The sequence below is a fragment of the Syngnathus typhle genome, linkage group LG18 (assembly GCF_033458585.1).
Source record: "Syngnathus typhle isolate RoL2023-S1 ecotype Sweden linkage group LG18, RoL_Styp_1.0, whole genome shotgun sequence".
Lineage (NCBI taxonomy): Eukaryota > Metazoa > Chordata > Actinopteri > Syngnathiformes > Syngnathidae > Syngnathus > Syngnathus typhle.
Genome location: NC_083755.1, coordinates 3,705,474 through 3,725,629, shown reverse-complemented (window position 1 = coordinate 3,725,629; position 20,156 = coordinate 3,705,474). Strand labels below are relative to the sequence as shown.

Sequence of the window (20,156 nt, the reverse complement as noted above, 5' to 3'; positions counted from 1 at the left end):
TTGTCTTTTTAAAGCTTTTCGAATGAGCTTCTTTCTCTCTCCATAAAAGTTTGAGATCAGCGAGGTGCCTGAAGGCTGGACACGGTCCAGGAAACACCGCGGCATTAAAAGGGGGTGAGGGGGGCGCTTTCTGCTTCCGTGGCGCCGTGTGCCTTGAAGTGTAAGGGCAGCTGGGAAGAGGAAGCAGGAAGACAAGTAGGAAAGATGATGATGAGAAGGAGGAGGAATATGGGGGGGCGGGGGCTCCTACAGGACCGTTTGCGACTAGGCTCATTTGCACGGCGCCACTTAATTGGCTCAAACAATTAATTAATGTGTTGGAAAGTTGGCAGCAAAAGTTCATTTAAAAGGGTTTTAATATGCAATTAGGGAGAAGGCGGCGAGCTAGAAAGGAAGCACACGCATGCAGGAAAGAGAGGATGAGAATGTCTTTTTTGGGGAAGGGGAGGCGATCATATTTGGGGGGGGAGGAAAAAGAGGCGTGGAGAAGGAGGAGGTGCCGACGCCTTGATGGGCAGTTTGAAAGCATCCTGTTGTGAACACGTGACATTAAAACACATTATGTGCCCCCCCCTCGAAAACAACAATAACAACCCCCCCCCCTTTTCTTTTTTCTTTTTTTTTTCTCTCAGCCGCGTGAAACATCGCATGACTAATGAGCGGAGCAGGTTGAAATCCTGGGGAAGATGTCCTTGGAAGACGAATGCATTTTCAGCAGAATAATTAACTTAATTAACAAATCCGCATGCATATTCATCAGCCTATTAATGTCTCCTCTGCGCGGCTTGATGAGCAGTGGGGTAATAACTGCCTCATTTGCATAGCGGCCTGTTCGCACCACGCCCGCCCCCTTTTAAAAGACGAGCTGCGGGAAAGAAAACGCGCCCTGACGCCAAAGCCAAACCGCGGCTGGAAATGTAAATCCACGTTGGCGGTCATGCGGGCGGTCAAGGTTGAGTCGAGGGGCGAGTGGACTCTTCTTGTTTGCTGAAGACGTTTCACCTCTGATCCAAAAGGCTTCGTCGGTTCTAAACCTTGGGAGTGGCGCTCAAAACCTTCTTTGAAACCCAGACTCGGTCTTGATAGCCTCATTTGGAATCTTAATCTCCCTCGCCTTTAGATGCGGAGCCCGCATGATCATCTGCCTCAACTCTCATGGGGGGCCGGGCTGGGCCAGGCCCGGCTGGGACTTTCTCTTGTGGGGGTCTTGTTGGCATTGCTCCACTGCTTTCTTCCTGAGTGCCAGGCTGCCGTGTCAAGCGTGTGTGTGTGTGTGTGTGCCGCTGTCTGCACGCAACCTGGTGCTCCTAGCAACGCCACCTCGCTCGGCGTGCGCACACACGTGCCACATGGCGGCCCGGGTGGCTGGCGCTCTCCGAGCGAGGCTGGTGTTTACCGAGGCTTCATTGGCGGCGTCTGTGCTAACATGAACCCTCACGGCGAGTGTTACTGAAAAAGGGAGACAAAGGAAGAATGTCAAATGTGATGAGCTGCTACTGAAGACGGAGAAAAAAAGGCAAGTCGAGTCTTAACCCGAGCTTGGCTCCCTACCTTGACCTTCTAAACCCCAATTTGAAACACGGCATGACACGAAGCCTAGCCCTGACTTGAATGCACATTTAAGTCCTGATTTAAAACCCTACCCAAGACTCTAAACCCTACTTCAAAATGCAAACTTTGGCCAACCTAGTGTTTCTTGTATCTGTTTTTCTTCGCCGTCATGCAAGCGGAGCGCGAGAGGAGAGGAGCCGGACTCATCGGGTCGGATTGAGACGTGCCGAAGGCATTAAGCGGTGTCAGGAGGAAATTAAAGGCCGGATCGTTTTCTTAATCAGAGCCCGAGCGCTTTGCTTAAAGAGGAATTAGGTGGACAGCTGCCGTGTGGCTCGCTCATTCATTGGGGAGGGGGCTTTATTTGTATATTAAACGACATTAAGCGCTATACATTACAATTGATGTCATGTCGGATTGAGTTTTTAATCAATAAAATAAAAAAAGACTCAAGCAAGCGGCATCTCAGGTCTGCTCACCAAAGTTCACCTGTCTCTCCGCTTGTGAGCCCAAGCCGATGCAGCGCATCCATTTTCGACGCCGGCGTCTCTCTGGACGCTCCCTCGTCGTAATCTGGGAACAATTCAGAAGATCAGGGCAAAAACGTTGCTTTGTGGGCTCTTACTATCGCTAGCTAACACTAATATGAGTTTTTTTTTTAAACTACTGACAACGTGTCTCCAGAATTTCTATCGCAGACACTTTGGAGATATGAGTCGGATTTCTCGCGTGATCTCAAATCACTTTTGGCTCTTGAAAAGGAAATACTAAAAGCGTTCCCCATTTGCGTACCACATCACACAGGCTGCAAGCCAGCCATGCCGGAACGCACATTTTCTCAGCGACCGAGTTGATGATGGTTGGTGTGTTTGTGAGCGAGAGAGGCAGAAAGGGGGGGGGGGGGGGGGGGGGGGGGACAACACAACAGATGGCGCGCCACGCTGCGAAAGACATCGGCTGCCACGGGTGGGGATGGGGGGGCTTAGGGGCGTTAGGGGGGCAAGTGGGGGCAGATAAATGAAAGTGGGAGGAGGGTGGGCCAGACTTTTTTTGCCCATAGTGCCAGCGGGGGTGAAGAGAAGGACTGTGTGTGTATGTGTGTTTATATGCGCATACCTCCGTGTGTGAAGAATGAGAGGCTGACACACACACAAACACACACACACCTGCAGACAGCTAGTGGAAAAGCCTCCACGCGACCATGCTGGAAATTACTTTTAACCCAGTTGTTGTGATGAACAACAAATTGGGATGGTCACGTCACATTAATCAGCCGCCGGCAAAATGAACATGTGTGAAGGAAACGTAATCACTCTGCTTTTGTTTTTTCTTTTATTCCACCACAATGAATTTATTCTTTTGTAAGCACGGCGGAGAACTTCAAAAACAAATTGTGTTGTTTTTTGTTTTTTTATAAAAAAAAGACAAGGCATCGTTGCTGCACTTTCCTAAAACAAACTATTGATGTTTCATCGAGCCCGCCCGCCAGTACAATTCTGAGACCAAGCAACGGTTTTAAATGGTTGTAATACAGAATAAAAATAGTGGACTCATTTTTCTTTTTTTGTCTGAATTGAGTGTGGCTTTTTGGATATAAAGTGAAAAAGCCCCGCCTACGCTTTGACACACACCAGCCCGGTTGGTATCTATGCGGCTGCCCACTGAACAGATGTTGTGGAATTTAACATGCAAAACAAAAGCCCCACTAAATTCAACACACACACACACAGGCGCAACCCCCCCCCCAGCTGGCCCCGCCATCAATGAGCCATGTGGCGCCTCCTTCCCTCTGGCATTGCCACTCTGGCAACTTGGCGGCGTCTGGCAACTGGAAAGATGGAGGCGCATGCGCACGCGAGGGCTTCGCCGGTCGCGGCCGCGCTTTGAGCGTGGACGCGAGGCGACGTCAGGTTGTTTTGCAGCCTTCAAACGCTCCCCCGCGCCGCAACTTTGAACGTACACGAATCAGCGTAACCCGTCACGGCGTCTAGCAAAGCCGCTCGGGAAGGCCCGGCGGAGTTGCAGTTGCCATGGAGATGTCCAAACTCGTTGCTAATAGAATCTTAACTTGAGAGAGATTAATTCAGGGGGAGAGGTTTGATTTATTCATCTCGTCGGACGGCGCCGAGCTTCCCCCGCGCTTGCCGTGCTGTCGGATGCTCACGACCTGGTCCGAGTGGCATCTGGATGCATCACTTTCTTATCATTTCTGCAGAATTAGATAAAGCAACACAAACTTCGCAACTTCAAGAATTTTTGTTGGTTTACGAATGCAACAATAGTGCAATATTGGAAATTTGTTTTAATCTAGGACAACAATGATAATCTGTCCTTTTCACAAAGCGCAATTTAATGATCACATATTATCCCCACAAATGATGCAGGTTGTTCCGTCTCAGATGTCACTTCAACGATTATTCCCTTTGCACGACTTCATCTTCGCAGTGACAAAACAAGAACGGCTAGAAAGTACCTTGAAGGGTCTCGACTTTGTTCCCCGCTGCGTGTCAATCTTGTGAGCCCTTGAAGACACTTTAGCGAATGGCGGCGTCCTTTTAAAAGTCACTCCGTCGCTAAGTTCCTAATTGGAGGCGCGTTTATGTTGCTATACGCATAAATTCATTCATGAGCGCATATGCATGAGCATATGTTCAATACCAGTATGTCTCTACGCGCCCCCCCCCTCAAATTCAGTGGATGAGTGCCCCCCCCCCCCAGCTTCCTCTCCTCTCTGCTCCTCTTCTGACAATCTTTTAATCCGCGCTCCCTTCCGTCGACTCGCAACCGAGAGCCAGCCACTTGACAAAGTCATGGCAATGCAAATATTGGCGTCCCCTCTAATTGACGCCGTGCCTCAGGTAGGCCACTTGAATAACTAAACGCCTCAGCTTAAATTGCACTCCTCAGACAAAAAATGAACAGGAACAATTGTTGTTGCTAACTAAAACAGCAGTTTGGCTAAAGTATTCACGCTGTTCTTGTTAAAATCACACTGCATCCGACCAAGAGCCATTCCTAATAGTTTGGCCAAGCATTATTAAATTTGTCATTACGAGCACCCGGGGCGACAGACGGCAGCCCACGAGGTAAAATCTGCTCAAGGTCAAACACGCTTTGAGGTCAAAGTGGAAAGCCGCGGGTGGCGGCCGAGGAGTCGAGGACGGCGATTTAAGTGTGTTTGTGCGCGTGCGAGTGTGTGCGTGTGTTGAGAGCATCTGTGCGTTTGAATTCCGTGACAGATGTTCATTAGTCTTTGACAAGCCCACACCGCTCACGTCTCGATGCGGTGATGCCATCGACATAAGGACCGGAAAAAAACATCTCTGCAGTCTTTTTTCTTTTTTTTAAATAATTTATTCTTAACTAAAGGACATTTTGTTTTAGTTATTAATTTGTGTGTAACTTGCTCATCTTTGGCAAAGGTAAGCATTTAGCTATTTACAATGCAGATGTTTTCGTTCGGGGAGATGTGGCACATTAAGATTGATGACTAATTATCGCGATTAAAAAAAAAAAAAAAAGATTGACCTCGAGCAGAGAAAGGTGAAAGGATGAAAAAACAAGTAAAGAAGAAACGTGCAGTGGGATGATGCAGGAAAGACAACAAAAATGGAGGCAATGAGTTGGAGTGAATACCATCTGACAGGTCCAGCTGGGAGTTTGCCCACCCCGCAGCACTGCAAACCCCTCAATATGGCCGCCAATTACTGCTGCCCGCGTGACCGTGCCATGGCGGCGGCAGCTTCACCGGCATCCTCCTCACTCGCCCTCCTCTTCCTCGCCTCTCCTTCACCCTCCCTGAAAGATAAATAAAGAAATAAAAAAAAAAAAACACTCCTGCCATCTGTGCAGCAAACACCACCGCATAATAGACACTCGGCGGCCACTTCATTAGGTACACCTGCACAAGCTAATGAGGCTCCATGACAAGAGCTGGAACTAGAGAGTCAACAAAACACTCCTATGAATATGTTTATCGTCTTTTCATAGTGCACTCCATATTTCTGAGAACTGTCAACTGGGGGAAAATATAATATTTATACTTTTAGATGCCGAGGAAAAGTGACATTTAAAACCAAAATTGTTCATGACAATAATGGGGAAGGACCACGAACCCCCCCCGCCAAAAAAAAAACATGGGAGCATAGAACTTTGTCAAGTAACCACACATCGAAACACTAATCGCTGTTTTACGTTTTAATTTATTTCATATACTTTAAGTGCTATTATTTTGATTACCAACAGAGCTTATCACTGCAATCCCAAAGAGACAACATACAAAACTTGCCTGAACATTTTTTTGGGTACGCAGTTTTTATCCAAGCATTCCCTGCCCATTTATTTAACTTATTCAATGACACTTGTGTTAGTAAAAACATTTTTTTGCAGGGATAGTCTACTAATAAAATGTATCACGTGAGTATCAAATGATGCAGATGCTACACTTTCAAACAAAACGAACAGTTTGCTGGCTTATTGAATTACACCACGCACAACATTTCTGAAGGGACTTTCATTTTAACAAACAGGCCGAACTAATTGATTGGAATTGGTTATTAAATCCCTATTACAAATAAATTAAGGTGAAGCCCCTAATTCTCAAAGAGAAATATAAACTCAAACAATAATAATTCAAGTATGCGTCGAACCACAATAAAAAAATGTTTTTAAAAAAAAGGAATCATCGGATATTATAAATGAGCTCAACAACATTCTCCTGCATGCTTGAAATAAAATAAAAATCTTTTTTTCATGCAGCAGACTGTGCAGGAGTAATGAACAGATGCTGGTGGAATTAGCAAAGAAACACCGGGGCCCTCCCACAAGGGCCGGTGCACGTTTGGCCGAGTTGCAGCGTGCGCGGCGCGCGTGCGCGTGAGTGGCTTGGCTGTACGGGCGGCCAGCGTGCACGCGTGCGCGGTGGACGTGCTCGCAGCGTCCTGGCGGTGATTTGATGTGATTCACCTGTATCGGCCCGCAAAACTCTGATGCAGGACGTATATGCATATACGCAAAGTGCACAGGCGCGCCCGTCACAATCTCAAATCAACTCACAATGTTGCCAAAATGTATACAGTAGATGTTTTCATCTAATGGTACGATATTAAACTAACAGATCATTAAATTCAACTCAAATGTCAATTGTTCAATTTGCGTGTTATTAATTATCGCTATGACACTAGCACATTTTTCCATGGGTTGCCTGTACTGATCTATATTTTAGTTTTCTCGTATAATAAAAACAACGCGCGTAATTTTACAAATTTAATTTCGAGTGGGCATTTTAAAAGGCAGCATGTGCATTATTAATTCACTCATTTCTTGATTATTATTATTATTATTACTTAAGAAAATAACGTTCTGTTTAATTTAAATTTAAAGTTGGCACGTTTCAGTTTGAATCATTTAGATGCTCATCATTATATTTGTGTGTTTTTGGATTGGATATACGAGAATGTGCCTGCAGAGCCTAATCGCACACTTGACCATGCAGCAAGGCAGCATATGGGACCACGGGCGATGGTCCAACATGGCGCCTGCATGTTCCGAGTAATATTATTATCATTATTATTATTCGCATCGAATGGAAATCACTCACTGATGTCTGGCCTGCACACTAGTGAAAATGAAAAAAAAAAAGAAAACTCCGTGCACCAGTGTACTTCAAAATGAATCGAATGTTAGCGCGTGTAAGGATCAGGTGGTTGGTTAGAAATGTATATTGGGACCAAGTGGTTATTAATGTAAAATCCGTACACATGTAAAGTAATGCATGCCATACTTATGCTAAAAAAGACCATTAAATCAGGAAAAACGGGTTTGTTTTGAGAGTACCAAACGGCATCAAAATATACACATTAGAAAAAAATTGCAAAAATCTGACTTATTTTTAACCTGTGTAAAGGACTTGATACAAGTCAGTGGTAGATGCAAAATTGACAAGTTGACTTTTTTCAAGAATTAAATGCATGAAACCATTTTGTCTCAGAACCTCCGAAAGAAATATCATCTATATTTTATTCCTTTAAAAATCTGGTTTAAAATGCTTAAAATGCAGACTTACAGTCCACGCAAGCGTGAATGACACGAGACAATTATAAATCATGTTTTATTTGTGCATTTCATTTATATTACGTCATATGTCAGGTTGTTTTGCGCGCGCACACAGAATACCGTACAATTAAGAAGCGCATGTAATCAGATTACAGGAAAAGATTAAGGATTGTCGCTCAAATCAGTCAGTGCGTGGCTCAGTTATGGAAAAAGGCGCTGATGTCTTCGTAGGGGCCTGCCGCGCGCTCGTGGTGGCCCTCGTGGAAGGGGGGGATGTTCTCGGAGTGCGCGCCGCCACCGCCGCGGGTTCCCGAAGGGCCAAACGTCAAACCGCGTCCGGCTCGGGAGTAATGCATAGACGAGTAGTGATAGTTCCGCTCGGCGTCGAGCTCCTGCTGCTTGCCGGGCGCACCCATGCTGACGCCCACGCCCATCAAGCACCCCGGCGGGCTGTGCTGGCCCTCGTAGTCCGGGCTCAGGTAGTCGGGGGAGGCCCCGCCCGGAGCGTACGCGGCCTCATAGCCGGGGGCGTACGAGTGCCCGCGTAGGTTCAGGGGGCCCCCGCCCGGAGCTTGGCAGTTGGGGCTGGCGAGGCGACACCGGTACGACGACGACGGCGAAGAAGAGTACGGATGCAAGGAGAAGGGCGAGCCGGGCATGTGGAAGCGCGTCGCATCCGGTTCGGTGAGGAAGTTGCGTGTGTTGAGCTGCAGGCAGCCGGCCACCAGGTTAGTGGTGGGCTGCGAGAGGCCCTTGCACAACATCTGCACGTAACTGACCACGTCGGGACGCTTGCCGTTGCGCAAAATCTCGCCCAGCGCCAGGATGTAGTTCTTGGCCAGGCGCAGCGTCTCGATTTTGGACAACTTCTGCGTCTTGGAGTAGCACGGTACCACCTTGCGCAGGTTGTCCAGCGCCGAGTTGAGGTCGTGCATGCGCGTGCGCTCCCGGGCGTTGGCCTTCACCCGCCGCACTTTGGAGCGCTCGTGGCGGCCCGCACTCGTCTTGCGCTTCTTCGGACCGCGTTTTTTGTTGCCTTTATCCCCGGTGCCTTCGTGGACACCGCTCTCATTGTCATCATCATCATCATCTTCGTCCCCCTCCTCCTCGTCCTCCTCCTCATCTGCCATTTCGGACTCGGCTCGGCTACTGCTGCCCCCGCAGCGCGTCTCGTCCAGCTCGTCCTCCGCGCCAAGGTGCCCTTCCTGCTCGTTCTTCACCTTGCCCAACCCGCCGTCCGGGTTGTCGGCCCAGTCCGCCGCCAACCTCTGCACGTCCGGTAGAACCTCACTGAAGAGACGGCTTAACATTGTCACCTGCAACAGAGGAGGCGGGGTCCCGCGTGCGCTGTTTATATCCACTCTATGATGTCATACAAGGGTGAAGTTGGATGGTACCCCCCCCACCCCCTCACCCCCCAAAAAATGGGATGAGACGAAAAATGTGGTTGCTGAAAATGGATGTCTCAAGTCATCATTTGGCACACTTGAAGATGGGATGAGGGGACGAAAGACAAGGACTGAATGTGCCAGGCCATTTCATTAGGGACAGAGGACAAAATGGCATCAGATGGAAAATGGATTCGTCGATGTGTCGGTTCAAATGATTAGGGACGTCGATGCAACAGAATATGACAATGTGGATGGACAAAGGTTGAGCAGAATTTTTTTTTTTTTTTTAAAAACCTGGAATTGGATGTCTCAGGTCACAGTATTAGGCACACCAGCAACATGTCCCGGGCCACTTTATTAGGGACACTGACAGCATGATGAGAGAAGATGGCTGGAAATTGATGTCCGGAGTCATATGATTTGGCACATTAAAATAAAGATGGGATGAATCAATATGGCTACGTCCGGTCAGATTATTAGGGACACCTTTAACAAGAGACAAAATGGCTGCAAATGTGTCACACTATTATGTACACCACAAACAGAATAAACAAATGGGAATGATGTACCAGGTACACATGCAACATAAGGTGACATAAAAAAGAAAAGAAAAAAGGGTTGATCGGGTATTAGTTACACCATCAATGAAACAAAATGGCTGGAGACTGATGCGTTCGAGCTACGATTCATGACACCCACAAAATGAGTTGCAAATGGATGCGCTAGGTCACATCATTAGGTACAACTGCAATACACGACATGCACACGCACACACAGAGGTGGTCATTCACTTTGTCAATTATATTTGTAAAGGGCGTGGCGTGGTGTGCAGGTGTACCTAATGGTCTGACCGAAAAGCAGACCACCTTTTGTGGTAAAAAATATTTAACATTTATAAGTCTAAACAAATATATTATTTGTTCATTTAAATACTGTTATTCACACCTTTTAGAGGAAGGCAGTAGATGTTATTATGGTAGGACGCATATACTTTTTTAGAATCCCGGCGAAGACCTATATTAAATATATGAACTGAAAAAACTTTTCCAACAACCTTGATTAAACTCTAAAATGTCATCAATTTTGCTTTGAATTATGATTTTTAGATTGTTATGCTTTAAAAAAAAGCAAATGCCTCATCTTGACTCCATACTATTTTAGCACGTCACAATTTGTCAAGTGGCACAAAAATGCAATTCATTGAGTGAAAATCAATTAAAAACAGTCAAAAGCATGAAATCCTCTCAATTTCATGTCTATTTTTTTTCCTCTTTTCCAGCCAAAATTAATAAACACAATTGTCGTTTATCCTGCGCGTGCTACCCATAGGATTCAAGCCACACACACCATCTTTCTATATTTACTGCCGCTTGCAATGAGGCTCCACGAATGACCAAATGTTGTCCGTGTGGACGAATGATGGGATGCAGGTGGACACAAAGAAGTTGAAACGCGGATTTCGGAAGACCCTACCTTCGCTTTGTTTACACCATGCCGACGGTGAGTCGCGCAGGGCGAAGAAGAGGCTGTGTTGTGTGCTGCGTGCTCGTGCCTCTACTTTCCTCTTCCTCTTCTGCCGCCACCGTGCCTCTGTCTGCAGCTCAGACGTGCGCGAGGGGAGGAAGCGCGCGGGCGACTCGCCTGGCGGGGCCGTGCGATGCCAGGCCCACATGGCTGGCACGTCATTGGCAAGAGCCATCACATGAGAGCTGCTGATTGACATGCGGCCGCATTCGCAGAGAGCGACTCCCCCCGGGCGGCTGGGTGAGGTGTTGAGGGGGGGGAGGCGGTTGAGAAGAACTCGCCATCTGTCAGCGGGCTCTGAAAGGCAAAATGAAATAAGCGGCGTAAGTGAGTAGATTCACACTGGGTGTGTTTTAGAATGGGGAAAAATATGGGGTCAATCGCAAAAAAAGGTGACACCCGTAACCCCATTATCGTAAACTAGGTCTCGCCCCTTGCTGGTTTCAAGTCTGGATTCGGGTTTTAAAATAGCAGTATGGTTTTAAACTGTGGTGTCAAGCCAAGGTTGGGGGTACAAGGCATCTATTAACAGATTGAGGGACTTACAAACACATAAATCGAAACAATAGTTCTTGGTTGAAATGTAATCATTTTCAATTTATGTCAGTGGTAGTCGATCAGTGTACTTAGCACCCAGAAGCACACTGCTCACAAACATGAAGCAATAAATACATTTACGACAGACCGCAGGCTCTGTACACAAGAATTGGCAGTGGCTGACATCTAGTGGCCGTAAAGCGTTACTGCAATTCAATTGACTTAATGGCCCGGTTGGGACGTCGTTACTTGTTTAAACCACAAGTCGAGGCTAGTGCTTGAAATTAGGCTTTTAAAGTACGCTTAACGTTTTGACCAGCAGTAACATTTTGTCGTGTTTTTTCTCTTTTGTGCCACGTTGCTTTCATATGTTGTTGTTGTTTCGGGCGAGGCGTTGCCTTTTGTCGCTTCTGTACAGTGCGGTACAAGTTACCTCCGGTAGCCTACCTGAAGCGGTTTGAAGACGACAAATATTGTTCACTGTCATACGTCTTTTTTGGAGGTATTTGGAAGACATTGTTGGTGCCGGTTATACAAATCTTTCTTACTTCCGCGTTGTCAAAACTTTGTCGCGGCTATATTTAATTTTGAAGCCAGAAGAGCGCAAGGTCCTAAAGCCCACCGGTTAACGCGGAAGCCCCGTCTAAAATTCACCGAGGTCTCGCGATATCTGCGGCAACAACCGGCCGCGTCATAAGCCTTCCTTCGCACGAACACGCGCTGCTGTGTTGCTTCGTGACCGAGGATGCTTAAGTGGGAGTGGGACTGACCGTGCAGACAGATTGGACTTTTTTTATTTTATTTTATTCTAGACGAGGCTGGACACGTGTGATGATGGAGCCCCTTCTACCTGCACGGATCAACATGACTGCGGAGCGAGAGCCGGAGGACAGCGATGCTAAGAGGAAGATCCAGTTCTCGGTGCCTTCGGCGGTGCCCCTCCAGCTGGACCCGCGACAAGTGGAACTGGTGAGAATCATGGATGCAAGGCATTTATTAGCAGATGGAGAGACTTGCAAGACATTTCTTTAAACGATATAAAAACAGAACAATATTACGTTGTTAAAATACAGTACACGTGTATTAAAATTCGCATGTTTTCCCCCTTCATTATTGATTCCATAGCGAACCTCAGGTTCACAGGTGCCATGTGTCCTCTGCAGATGGTGTGCTGCTGCAATCATCAAATCACAGATAGATAAATGGTTAGATCGATGCCTAATGATTTTATTAAGCGGCATAGACTCCATTGCAAAGTTCTGCCTTACAGATGCATCGGACTGTTCAAGTATGCGCGCAGAGGAAGAAACGTGACTCGTACGACTATCCGTGAAATTGCGACACCTTGTGGTACCCTCGTGTTATCACCCCCAAAAGGGGGACAATACAGTATTTGGGGTATCAGTATGAATCTTCTCAAGAGGACAGCACCGCACCATCCAACTGAGGTGTGGCCTCAATTCAAATAAAAGGACTGCAGCGAACGTTGAGCAAACTTCACAGAATTTGGTTGTTCATTGTTGGCCCCCTGCCCCCGTGTTGAAGTGGCCCCTACTTACGTAACACGAGGAGCAGTAGGACTCACGTTTTTTTAATGTATTAGCGCCTGTTGGCAGTAGAGTATGGACAGCGCAGGGATTAAGCTGAGCCGTGCAAGCCTGACTTTTTGCATCTCTTCAAAGTGATGAGGTTTCAAAAGGAGTGGAGGAGAAGTTGACATGAGGGATAAAGCATTACAAATATTAAAATGTGATGTTGCAAAACACGGGTGCTGAGGGCTCTCGTACAAGCTCTTTTGCCTCGTCATGTCCATCCAACTTGCGTGGAGAATGGGAGCTACAATAGGACATGAAGTTGCATAACTCTCGGCAGTGTTTATGACTCACCTCTATTATGCATTCCAAATAACACTAGGACCTTTGTTTTTATAATATACTCATTTTTATAAAGCAAGAACTGAATAAAATGAGCCTCCCACACATTTGCCAGTTAGTTTTTTTTTTTATCTCATGATTTGTTTGGCAGAGCATTTGCTCTTGAGGCTCTTATGCAAGCACCTGTTTTTTGTTTTTTTAAACTGGGCTTTGAACTGGCACAGGTTGGGAATCAAACCTGCGCCTGCTGCTCAGGACCATACAAACGTTGTGATTTGACGCCTCCTAGTGGCATTTTGTGACGAGCAATTCAGTGGAACTGAATCGAGCGCTTTGTGGTGATCAGAAGAATCTGCTGCCCTCCTGTGGTGTCTACGGGGAACTGCACCTTTTTTTTTTTTTTACACCATGTAAATGTTTTTCTAATTTAACTCCTAATTTCTCAATTTTTATTTGATTGTTTGAAAATAAAAGAGCCCACACCAAAAACTTTAATACAATATTTATGTTTAATAGGCTTAAGTGGAAAATGATGCTGTGCTGTTGCAACCCCTAACAGGACAAGTCAAATAAAAACGTGTTCTGATCTCAAATTGAATCACGAGCGTCTCTGTGTTCAGATTCGACGTCGAAGGCCAACGCCTGCCACCCTCTTCCGACTGACGGACCCGCTATCGCCGGAAGACGACCCCGGGTCTCACCAGGTACGCCAGCTTGGTACCATTTTGCCGTGTGTTGCCCGCCGTGTCCCCGGTGGCATTTTCCCCGTGCCTGCTGCAGTGTCTCGGAGGAGAAAACGGAGTCCTGAAATCCAAAACGTCTGACAAAACGCCAAGCACCTACGAGCCACCTTCCCTCAAAGGTCAGTGGGCTCCGCATTTGTCTCTTACCGTGATGTAACAATTGCAAAAACGGACATGTGGTCGACATCTGTCTCAAAAAGCCCGGTGTGTTTGATGGTAAGATTAGGGCGGCAGATGTGAGTCTGTGCTGGATCATCCCGGATTATGGGATGGACGCACAGACGCTGTTATGATAACAAACTGGTAACAGGTTAACAAACTACTTTCAGCCATGCAGAGGCTGGCCCTAGTGCACCTGTCTTCCACGAGCTCCGTGGACCGGGACGACACGCCTTCTGGAGATGAAAATGACGGGGGCACGCTGTCGGATTCGGGTAACAAATCAAATAAAGATCGTAACACGCCTTCAGTGCTACACACCTGTACACAACCCGCTGCTTCCTTTCTTGGCAGACGCTAGCGTGCAAAACAAAGCGCGGCGGGATCGGTCACCTTCGCCGGATGCGTCACGAGCCACGGAGGAGGCCGACGAGTGAGATGGCATGAGATTAGAAAGACGTGGACAGGAGTTTGTGTGCACGCATGCTTGGAGATGGCATGTAAAGACAGTGTGTGGAAGAACATCTCTGTCGACGCCACAAGATGGTGCTAAAGAGAATGGAAGCATTTGAATGGACATTTGTATGGGGCTTTTCACGTGTGTCCTGCACACTAGCATTCGATATATTTATGCTTGGTTGCAAATAAAAGCTCCAGAATGACTTTTGAAGCGTATCATCTAGTGCCTTTATTAGTCAGTGAACTGCGTTTGGAATAAACGGAGAGATAATTCACTCTTTATGGTGTTTCAATACAATGAAGACACAAGAGATGATGTCACTTCACGACACAGAAATGAATACATAAATATAATTCGGAGTAAATTGATTTTTTTACATCAAAGTAATAATATGTGAGAAAAAAATCTAGAAATATACTTTTCATATTCCATTTGCTTTTTTTTTTTTTAAATAGAGTATCTGTTTTTGTATGTCCACTTTCAATACAGGAACACATTAAACTGTTAATCTATGTATTTTTTTTTCATACATTTATTTGCTATATGAACAAAATGAAATGCACAGTCATTCTTTCATTTTAAAACACAGAGCATGGCTGATTTTGGGTTTGCTGTAGTATCTGTTTTTGCACTGCAGGGGGGGATGTGTAACCATCTAACATAAAGAGCATTCTCCATCTCTTGTCCATCTGAAATGAGAAAGTCATTCAGCAAAGGCACATATAACTCAGGAGAATACACTTTTTGGACAGCACCTGTTTAATCCTTCTTTGCCTTTGCAAAAAACACCCCCGTCACATCATCCACCCCCACTCGCATGTCCTGAGGCAGCGTGTAAACCTCCAGCCGGATCAGGGTGTAGCCCGTCTCCTTCAGACTGGCGCACACCTCCGCCTCGCCCAGCGGCACCACGGGGATCTTCAGGCCGGGCCCCCCCATGTAGAAGCTTTCCCCAAGGGCCCCGATGAGCAGGAGGTGGCCCCCGGGCCGCAGCAGCGTGCCGATGTGGCCCAGGGCCCGGGTGAAGGCGGTCAGGTCGGGACTGACACTCTCCAGGCAGAAGCAGGACACCAGGCAGTCGGCCTTGGCGGGGGGGAACCTGCGGGGGTCCAGAGGCTGCGGGCGGTGCACGTCGATGGGGAGGATGTCGCTGATGGCCCGGCGGAGCTTGGCCGCCTTCTCTGTCCACGCCGAGGCCCTGAGAGTCACAAGCCGAGTTCAGGTGAGTCGAGAGAACCGTAGTGTGGTGTCATACCGTCGGCCCTCCAGCTTGCAAACGTGCTGCAGGTACGGCGTCCAGTCCATGCTGCAGCCCTTCTCGTCTCGTAGCCAGCGCCGCAGCTCCTCCCGGTTGGACTCCAGGAAGTCAGTCAGGACCACCTCGTCGAAGACCTCGCAGCCGCTCAGGACTTGGTAGAGGGTCGGCCCGGAGCCCACGTCCACCAGCAGCTCGCCGCCGATGTCGCCTGAGCAAAAGCAGTTCGGTGACAGGCGGAGCGGCCCGGGTACCGCTCGCTTACCTTCGGCGAAGGCTCGGTGTAGCCGGGCCAATTTCCACGGCACGATGCTGTCCTCTCTGTCAAAGTCGGCTCGCGGTGGCGTGTAGTTGTACTGCAGATACGCCGCCGGGTCAAAGCGTTGGTAGCGGGCAGCCATGGCGGCTGTGTCGTTTTCCTTTTGCTCCATTCGTCCCCTGCGGATAAAAGTCAGTTTGCCGCCGAGCTTCCGCCTCGGAGCCTCCTTTTATACCCTCACTTTGTTGTTTGGATTTTGGGGCGGGGGCGTCGGTGTTGAATCCTGATAGCATTTGCCTACGTTTCCATTCTCTGCCCTCCGGCACCGATGCCATCAGATTAGCCACGCTAATGGACGCATCATTGCTTTCAGGTCCGGCGTCCAACCTTCAACAGATCTCCACCATCTTCCTCATCAGTCCACGTTTGCCTTTGCCAGCTCCCTTTGAATCTTAACTCTTCAGAGGATCCCTTACAGTCGGCACCGGAGCGCAGCTTGGTTTTTGCTCCCAAATATTCTGCAAACATAAAAACAAGACAAACATGTCATCTGTGTTGTTCGGAAACCTTCTGCAATGTCATCGTCGGCCAATGTAGTGTGTGGGGGGGTTAAAGGGGCATGTTAGGCTTTGAACGGCGCAAGCAACCAAGGCCAGCTGACAAAACACACTTTGAGCCGCTGATTCAATTAATTGAAGGCCTATTCCCAGTGTAAGCAGCAGCTGAACTGCAGTGGAAAATTGCCACGTTGTCATCAAACTGCTTCCCTTGAGACCTCCTTCATCCCTGGCAGATGGACACACACACACACATACACACACACTCTCGCACTATTTGGAATGTGGAATTCTGCCACATGTTAGCGGTCAAATTAGAGTATGTGATCATCCTCCTGGCATCACGTTTGCCAATTTTGTAGGATTCATATTTTCAAATGAAAGCAAAGGGGACAAAGTGGTTACTTTGGCTTTGTGCTTTATTAAAAAAGCCAACATACTTTTCTATCCACTGACGGAAAACAATCGGTAAACCCTTCAAGCCAGGAACCTCGGCGACGTCATCTTGACGGTGGTCTTGCTTTCCGACACGAAACTGTCAAGTTGCTCGCTGGCTTCCCAGCTCAACCTTTTTGTCGGTCTGCGGCGGCGGCCCGTGTCCGATGGCGCCCGAGAGGAAGCGCTGCAGGAGTCGCCTGGCTTGCCAGTAGTTCTCGCAGCGCCGCGCCTCGCTCACTGTAGGCCTGGAAAGTTGACAGACCCAAATTTTAAAAGCTAAACTCGTATTTGAAGCCTGCTCCTGTTTACATTCAATCTAAAGGCAATCCAGACTAAGCTGTACCGAAACTCAGAAAGCCTAAGCGCTAACGCTGACAAGATTGACCACTTTGCTGACCTTTGCGAGCGGGACACGCCGAGGCTGTGCCAGTGAGCCGAGTAGCTCTGCCCTCTGTGCCAGTCCTCCTCCAGCACGCTGCAGTCCAGTGCGCCACCGCTCATCTTCAAAAGCAACTTTTCTTCCGCGAGTGCAAAAGAGCGAGCGACGATTGCGAGTGCACCCGGCGAACCAGCCTGCACAAGTGTTAGGGCAGGGCGGGCCGTGTTGACATAGTTGTGCGGCTGCGGTTATTTTGGTTGCATGCCCATGCCAAAGACAAAAGCGCGGTAAGGCCGACCTTGGGGACCTTGTGTTGCACACCCAATTTGAATCTTCTCCGAAATAGTCCTTTTTTTCTTCACAGTTGTGCATTTCCTTGAGCTGTGCAAAAATACACAAGCACTAAGTTCTCTGGAGACACACAATTAAAAAAAGCGGCTGTGTTGGTTTGTGAGGCGCCCAGAGCCTCAAGGTAAACTCGGCTCCTTACTCGACAGTCAGATGGACAAAAAACAGATGAGGACGAGGCTGAGATAAAGAGCAAAAAGCGGCCGAGAGAGAAAACAGGGCCGAAATAATGGAATAACGCAGTGCATTTAACCCCCATGACAATCGAGTTATGCTGGTCGCTGGTTCAGGTGGCGAGTCCCGCCTACCTGACATTTGGCCCACGGGAGATGGAGTACGGCGACCTGGAGTGCTGCGTCGAGATGGAGGCGGCCGTGGAACACGCACATTGTCACGCAAAACCGCTGGCCTGAAAACAATAGCAACAAATTTGAGTTTTTTTCTCTTATTTGAATAACAACAAAAATAATAAAATGGCAAGTCACTTTTATAGGATAAACAAATTCACGTTGCAGAATTTTTTTACATTTTGCAAAATTGGAAGCTTTTTTTTTTTCCCTTTTCATTTAGGCAAAAAAAAAAAAGGATAAACCCATCCAGAGTTTCGCCAAGTACTTTCCCTAGAAAGTCCAACTTATTGATGAGGCAAAAGTGCTTGCGGCCAAATCTGTACTTTTCTTTTTTTGTCTCAGAGGACACAGCCGAGTGGTTCCTTGCAGCAGCTGGACAGCGCCCGCGCGCGTCCTCTGCAACGCCAGCTCTGCTTTGGCCGACAGCGACTGCTTCGGACCGGGTGACTTGCAAAAGCAGAGGCGGGCATGAACGCGGACGGCCTCACGGGCATGCCGACCGCCGACTGAGTCTTTTTTTGTTCGTCAGAAAGAAATGGAAGGTAAAATTTCAAGATGTGTAAACGTTGCTGCATATCATTTCTCACAATAAGCTTGAATCTAACAAAAGTAGTTCACAGACTAACTTTTTTTGTTTCAGTGTGAACACGTCCTGCTGATCACAGAATTTACATTGCAATTAAAGCAGATAAAAGAGGCACTCCCCTTTCCATTGGGGAGTCATGAGAAGATGACGGCTTCTTAAATGAAGCCTCTTCTTGAAAAAGAACATCGGGAAAAAAAAAAAACGCCTTAAAAAAGAATATTTGGATATTTAGTTTCAAAGGCGGGGAGCATTTGGTCGCAGCCACCCCAAATTAAGGAAAGCAGCGCTACTGATGTCTTTGCGAGTGTCGGGCCCACGGGGGGAATCTGCCGTTGATGCAAGTGGGGCGGGCGAGCAAGAGAAAAGATGCAAGGCAATACTACAGAGGTTTAATTATCCGGCCGTCACAAATGAAAAAAGAGCCGCGAGGCGACTTCACAATGGGAATCACAGGAATTCTCCCTCTTTTTCTCCTTTGCCTTTCTCATCATCTAAACAAGCGGAAAAAAAAACGCACTAGTTTAGCCTTCAATCGGCACCAAAGAGATGCAGACAAAACTCTGCAATCTTCAAACGGCGGGAAAAAGTGGAGCACGCGTCCCGTTTTTTTTCCCCACTCGTAAAACGTACGCAGGACATGCGAGCGGGACGACTTGCCAAGTTGTCATTTCCGCCGCAATGTTAATTTGGGAGGAAATGAGCGGACATTTCCCGAACCTCAACCGCCCACTTGATTTAAAGACGCTCCTCCCCCTTCTGGGAATTATCGTGCATCCGTACGACAAGTCAAAGCGCTTGACTGGTGCACCCCAAAAAAAAAAAAGGCGGAAATCCCTTAATTGGACATTACTGGAGGCCAAAACTCATATTTCCTCTCAATGTTGATCTTAAGAGAGCGGCAAACGCGCTTCATTCTTTTCCTCCTCTCCTCAGCAGTCAATAATTAATGCCCAGAGTGATTTATTCATGCGAATCCCGGCCAATTAGATGGCGCCTAATTAACAATTTCAATAATTGATATTTATTTCTGAAAGAGGAATCGCGGGCTGCTGCAAAATGCATGAGCAGCGGGTTTTGTGTTTTTTTTTTTTTTTTTGGGGTTGCGGGCGCGTTTCCCGCCCGCTGGCTCGGGGCTAATCGCGGGACACTTTGACGGCGTGGCGCGGCATGTCTTTGAGGCCTGTGATGTGGATCTAACGTGGACGTCTTTCATGGCGCCATGTGATCTGCTAAAGACGCTTACTTGTTGTACATCCGCTCGTAGCCTCTAGTGCTCTTTAATAGCGGCGCCGGCTACAAAGGAAGATGGAGGCCGCCACTCGCCTTGATGATAATGGCTGACAACGTGCCAGCCAACGTACCAGCCCCAAAAAAAAAAGAAAATCTAGAGGAGCAAAAATGTCATTACTTTTAAAACAAGTATTGTTTTTTGAACTAAAAATATTATATTTTTAGTTAAAATAATAAAAGTAATAAATATAAATACAGTAATAAAAATAAAATAGTAAAATTCATATTATAAATATTACTTTTCTATTTTTGGTCTTTTTTTTAACAAAATTGTGTGGGGGTTTTTTTCCAAAGAAAAAGAAAGTTTACATATTTGGAGCTTGATGGTTTTCATCTGACAATTTTGGAGTTTTCTTTTAATCCATTTTTTGTGTTTGGAGGTGCACATCCATTCCCACGAA

At 47.3% G+C, this 20,156-nt stretch overlaps 3 protein-coding genes across 4 annotated transcripts in view; 1 reads left to right on the top strand and 2 right to left on the bottom strand.

Annotated features, from left to right (window-relative positions):
* LOC133142785 (neurogenic differentiation factor 2-like) overlaps nucleotides 1–11,682 on the bottom strand; it is a 30,654-nt gene extending 18,972 nt beyond the window's left edge. Inside the window, exons 1-3 of one of the 2 annotated variants that reach the window (XM_061264332.1) lie at nucleotides 11,505–11,682; nucleotides 10,470–10,817; nucleotides 7,647–8,921 (exon numbers count right to left, since the gene is read on the bottom strand). In XM_061264332.1, the coding sequence (XP_061120316.1) occupies nucleotides 7,803–8,915 (1,113 nt within the window). In that variant the 5' untranslated portion in view covers nucleotides 8,916–8,921; nucleotides 10,470–10,817; nucleotides 11,505–11,682 and the 3' untranslated portion in view covers nucleotides 7,647–7,802. Of the gene's footprint in view, nucleotides 1–7,646; nucleotides 8,922–10,469; nucleotides 10,818–11,504 lie in introns of those variants that run through there. The other variant, XM_061264331.1, reaches the window with a different exon arrangement.
* LOC133142790 (protein phosphatase 1 regulatory subunit 1B-like) lies at nucleotides 11,266–14,496 on the top strand. The gene is made up of 6 exons (XM_061264340.1): nucleotides 11,266–11,354; nucleotides 11,870–12,026; nucleotides 13,552–13,635; nucleotides 13,712–13,793; nucleotides 14,004–14,108; nucleotides 14,188–14,496. Exons 2-6 carry the CDS (start codon nucleotides 11,889–11,891, stop codon nucleotides 14,268–14,270), a joined length of 492 nt encoding a protein of 163 aa, XP_061120324.1. The 5' UTR covers nucleotides 11,266–11,354; nucleotides 11,870–11,888; the 3' UTR covers nucleotides 14,271–14,496.
* Nucleotides 14,493–19,830, bottom strand: LOC133142786 (phenylethanolamine N-methyltransferase-like). The gene is made up of 8 exons (XM_061264334.1): nucleotides 19,709–19,830; nucleotides 17,200–17,938; nucleotides 16,805–17,047; nucleotides 16,049–16,325; nucleotides 15,814–15,986; nucleotides 15,549–15,759; nucleotides 15,049–15,491; nucleotides 14,493–14,982 (listed from the first exon to the last, which is right to left on the bottom strand). Exons 5-7 carry the CDS (start codon nucleotides 15,977–15,979, stop codon nucleotides 15,053–15,055), a joined length of 816 nt encoding a protein of 271 aa, XP_061120318.1. The 5' UTR covers nucleotides 15,980–15,986; nucleotides 16,049–16,325; nucleotides 16,805–17,047; nucleotides 17,200–17,938; nucleotides 19,709–19,830; the 3' UTR covers nucleotides 14,493–14,982; nucleotides 15,049–15,052.
* Between the last annotated feature and the right edge of the window lie 326 nt (nucleotides 19,831–20,156).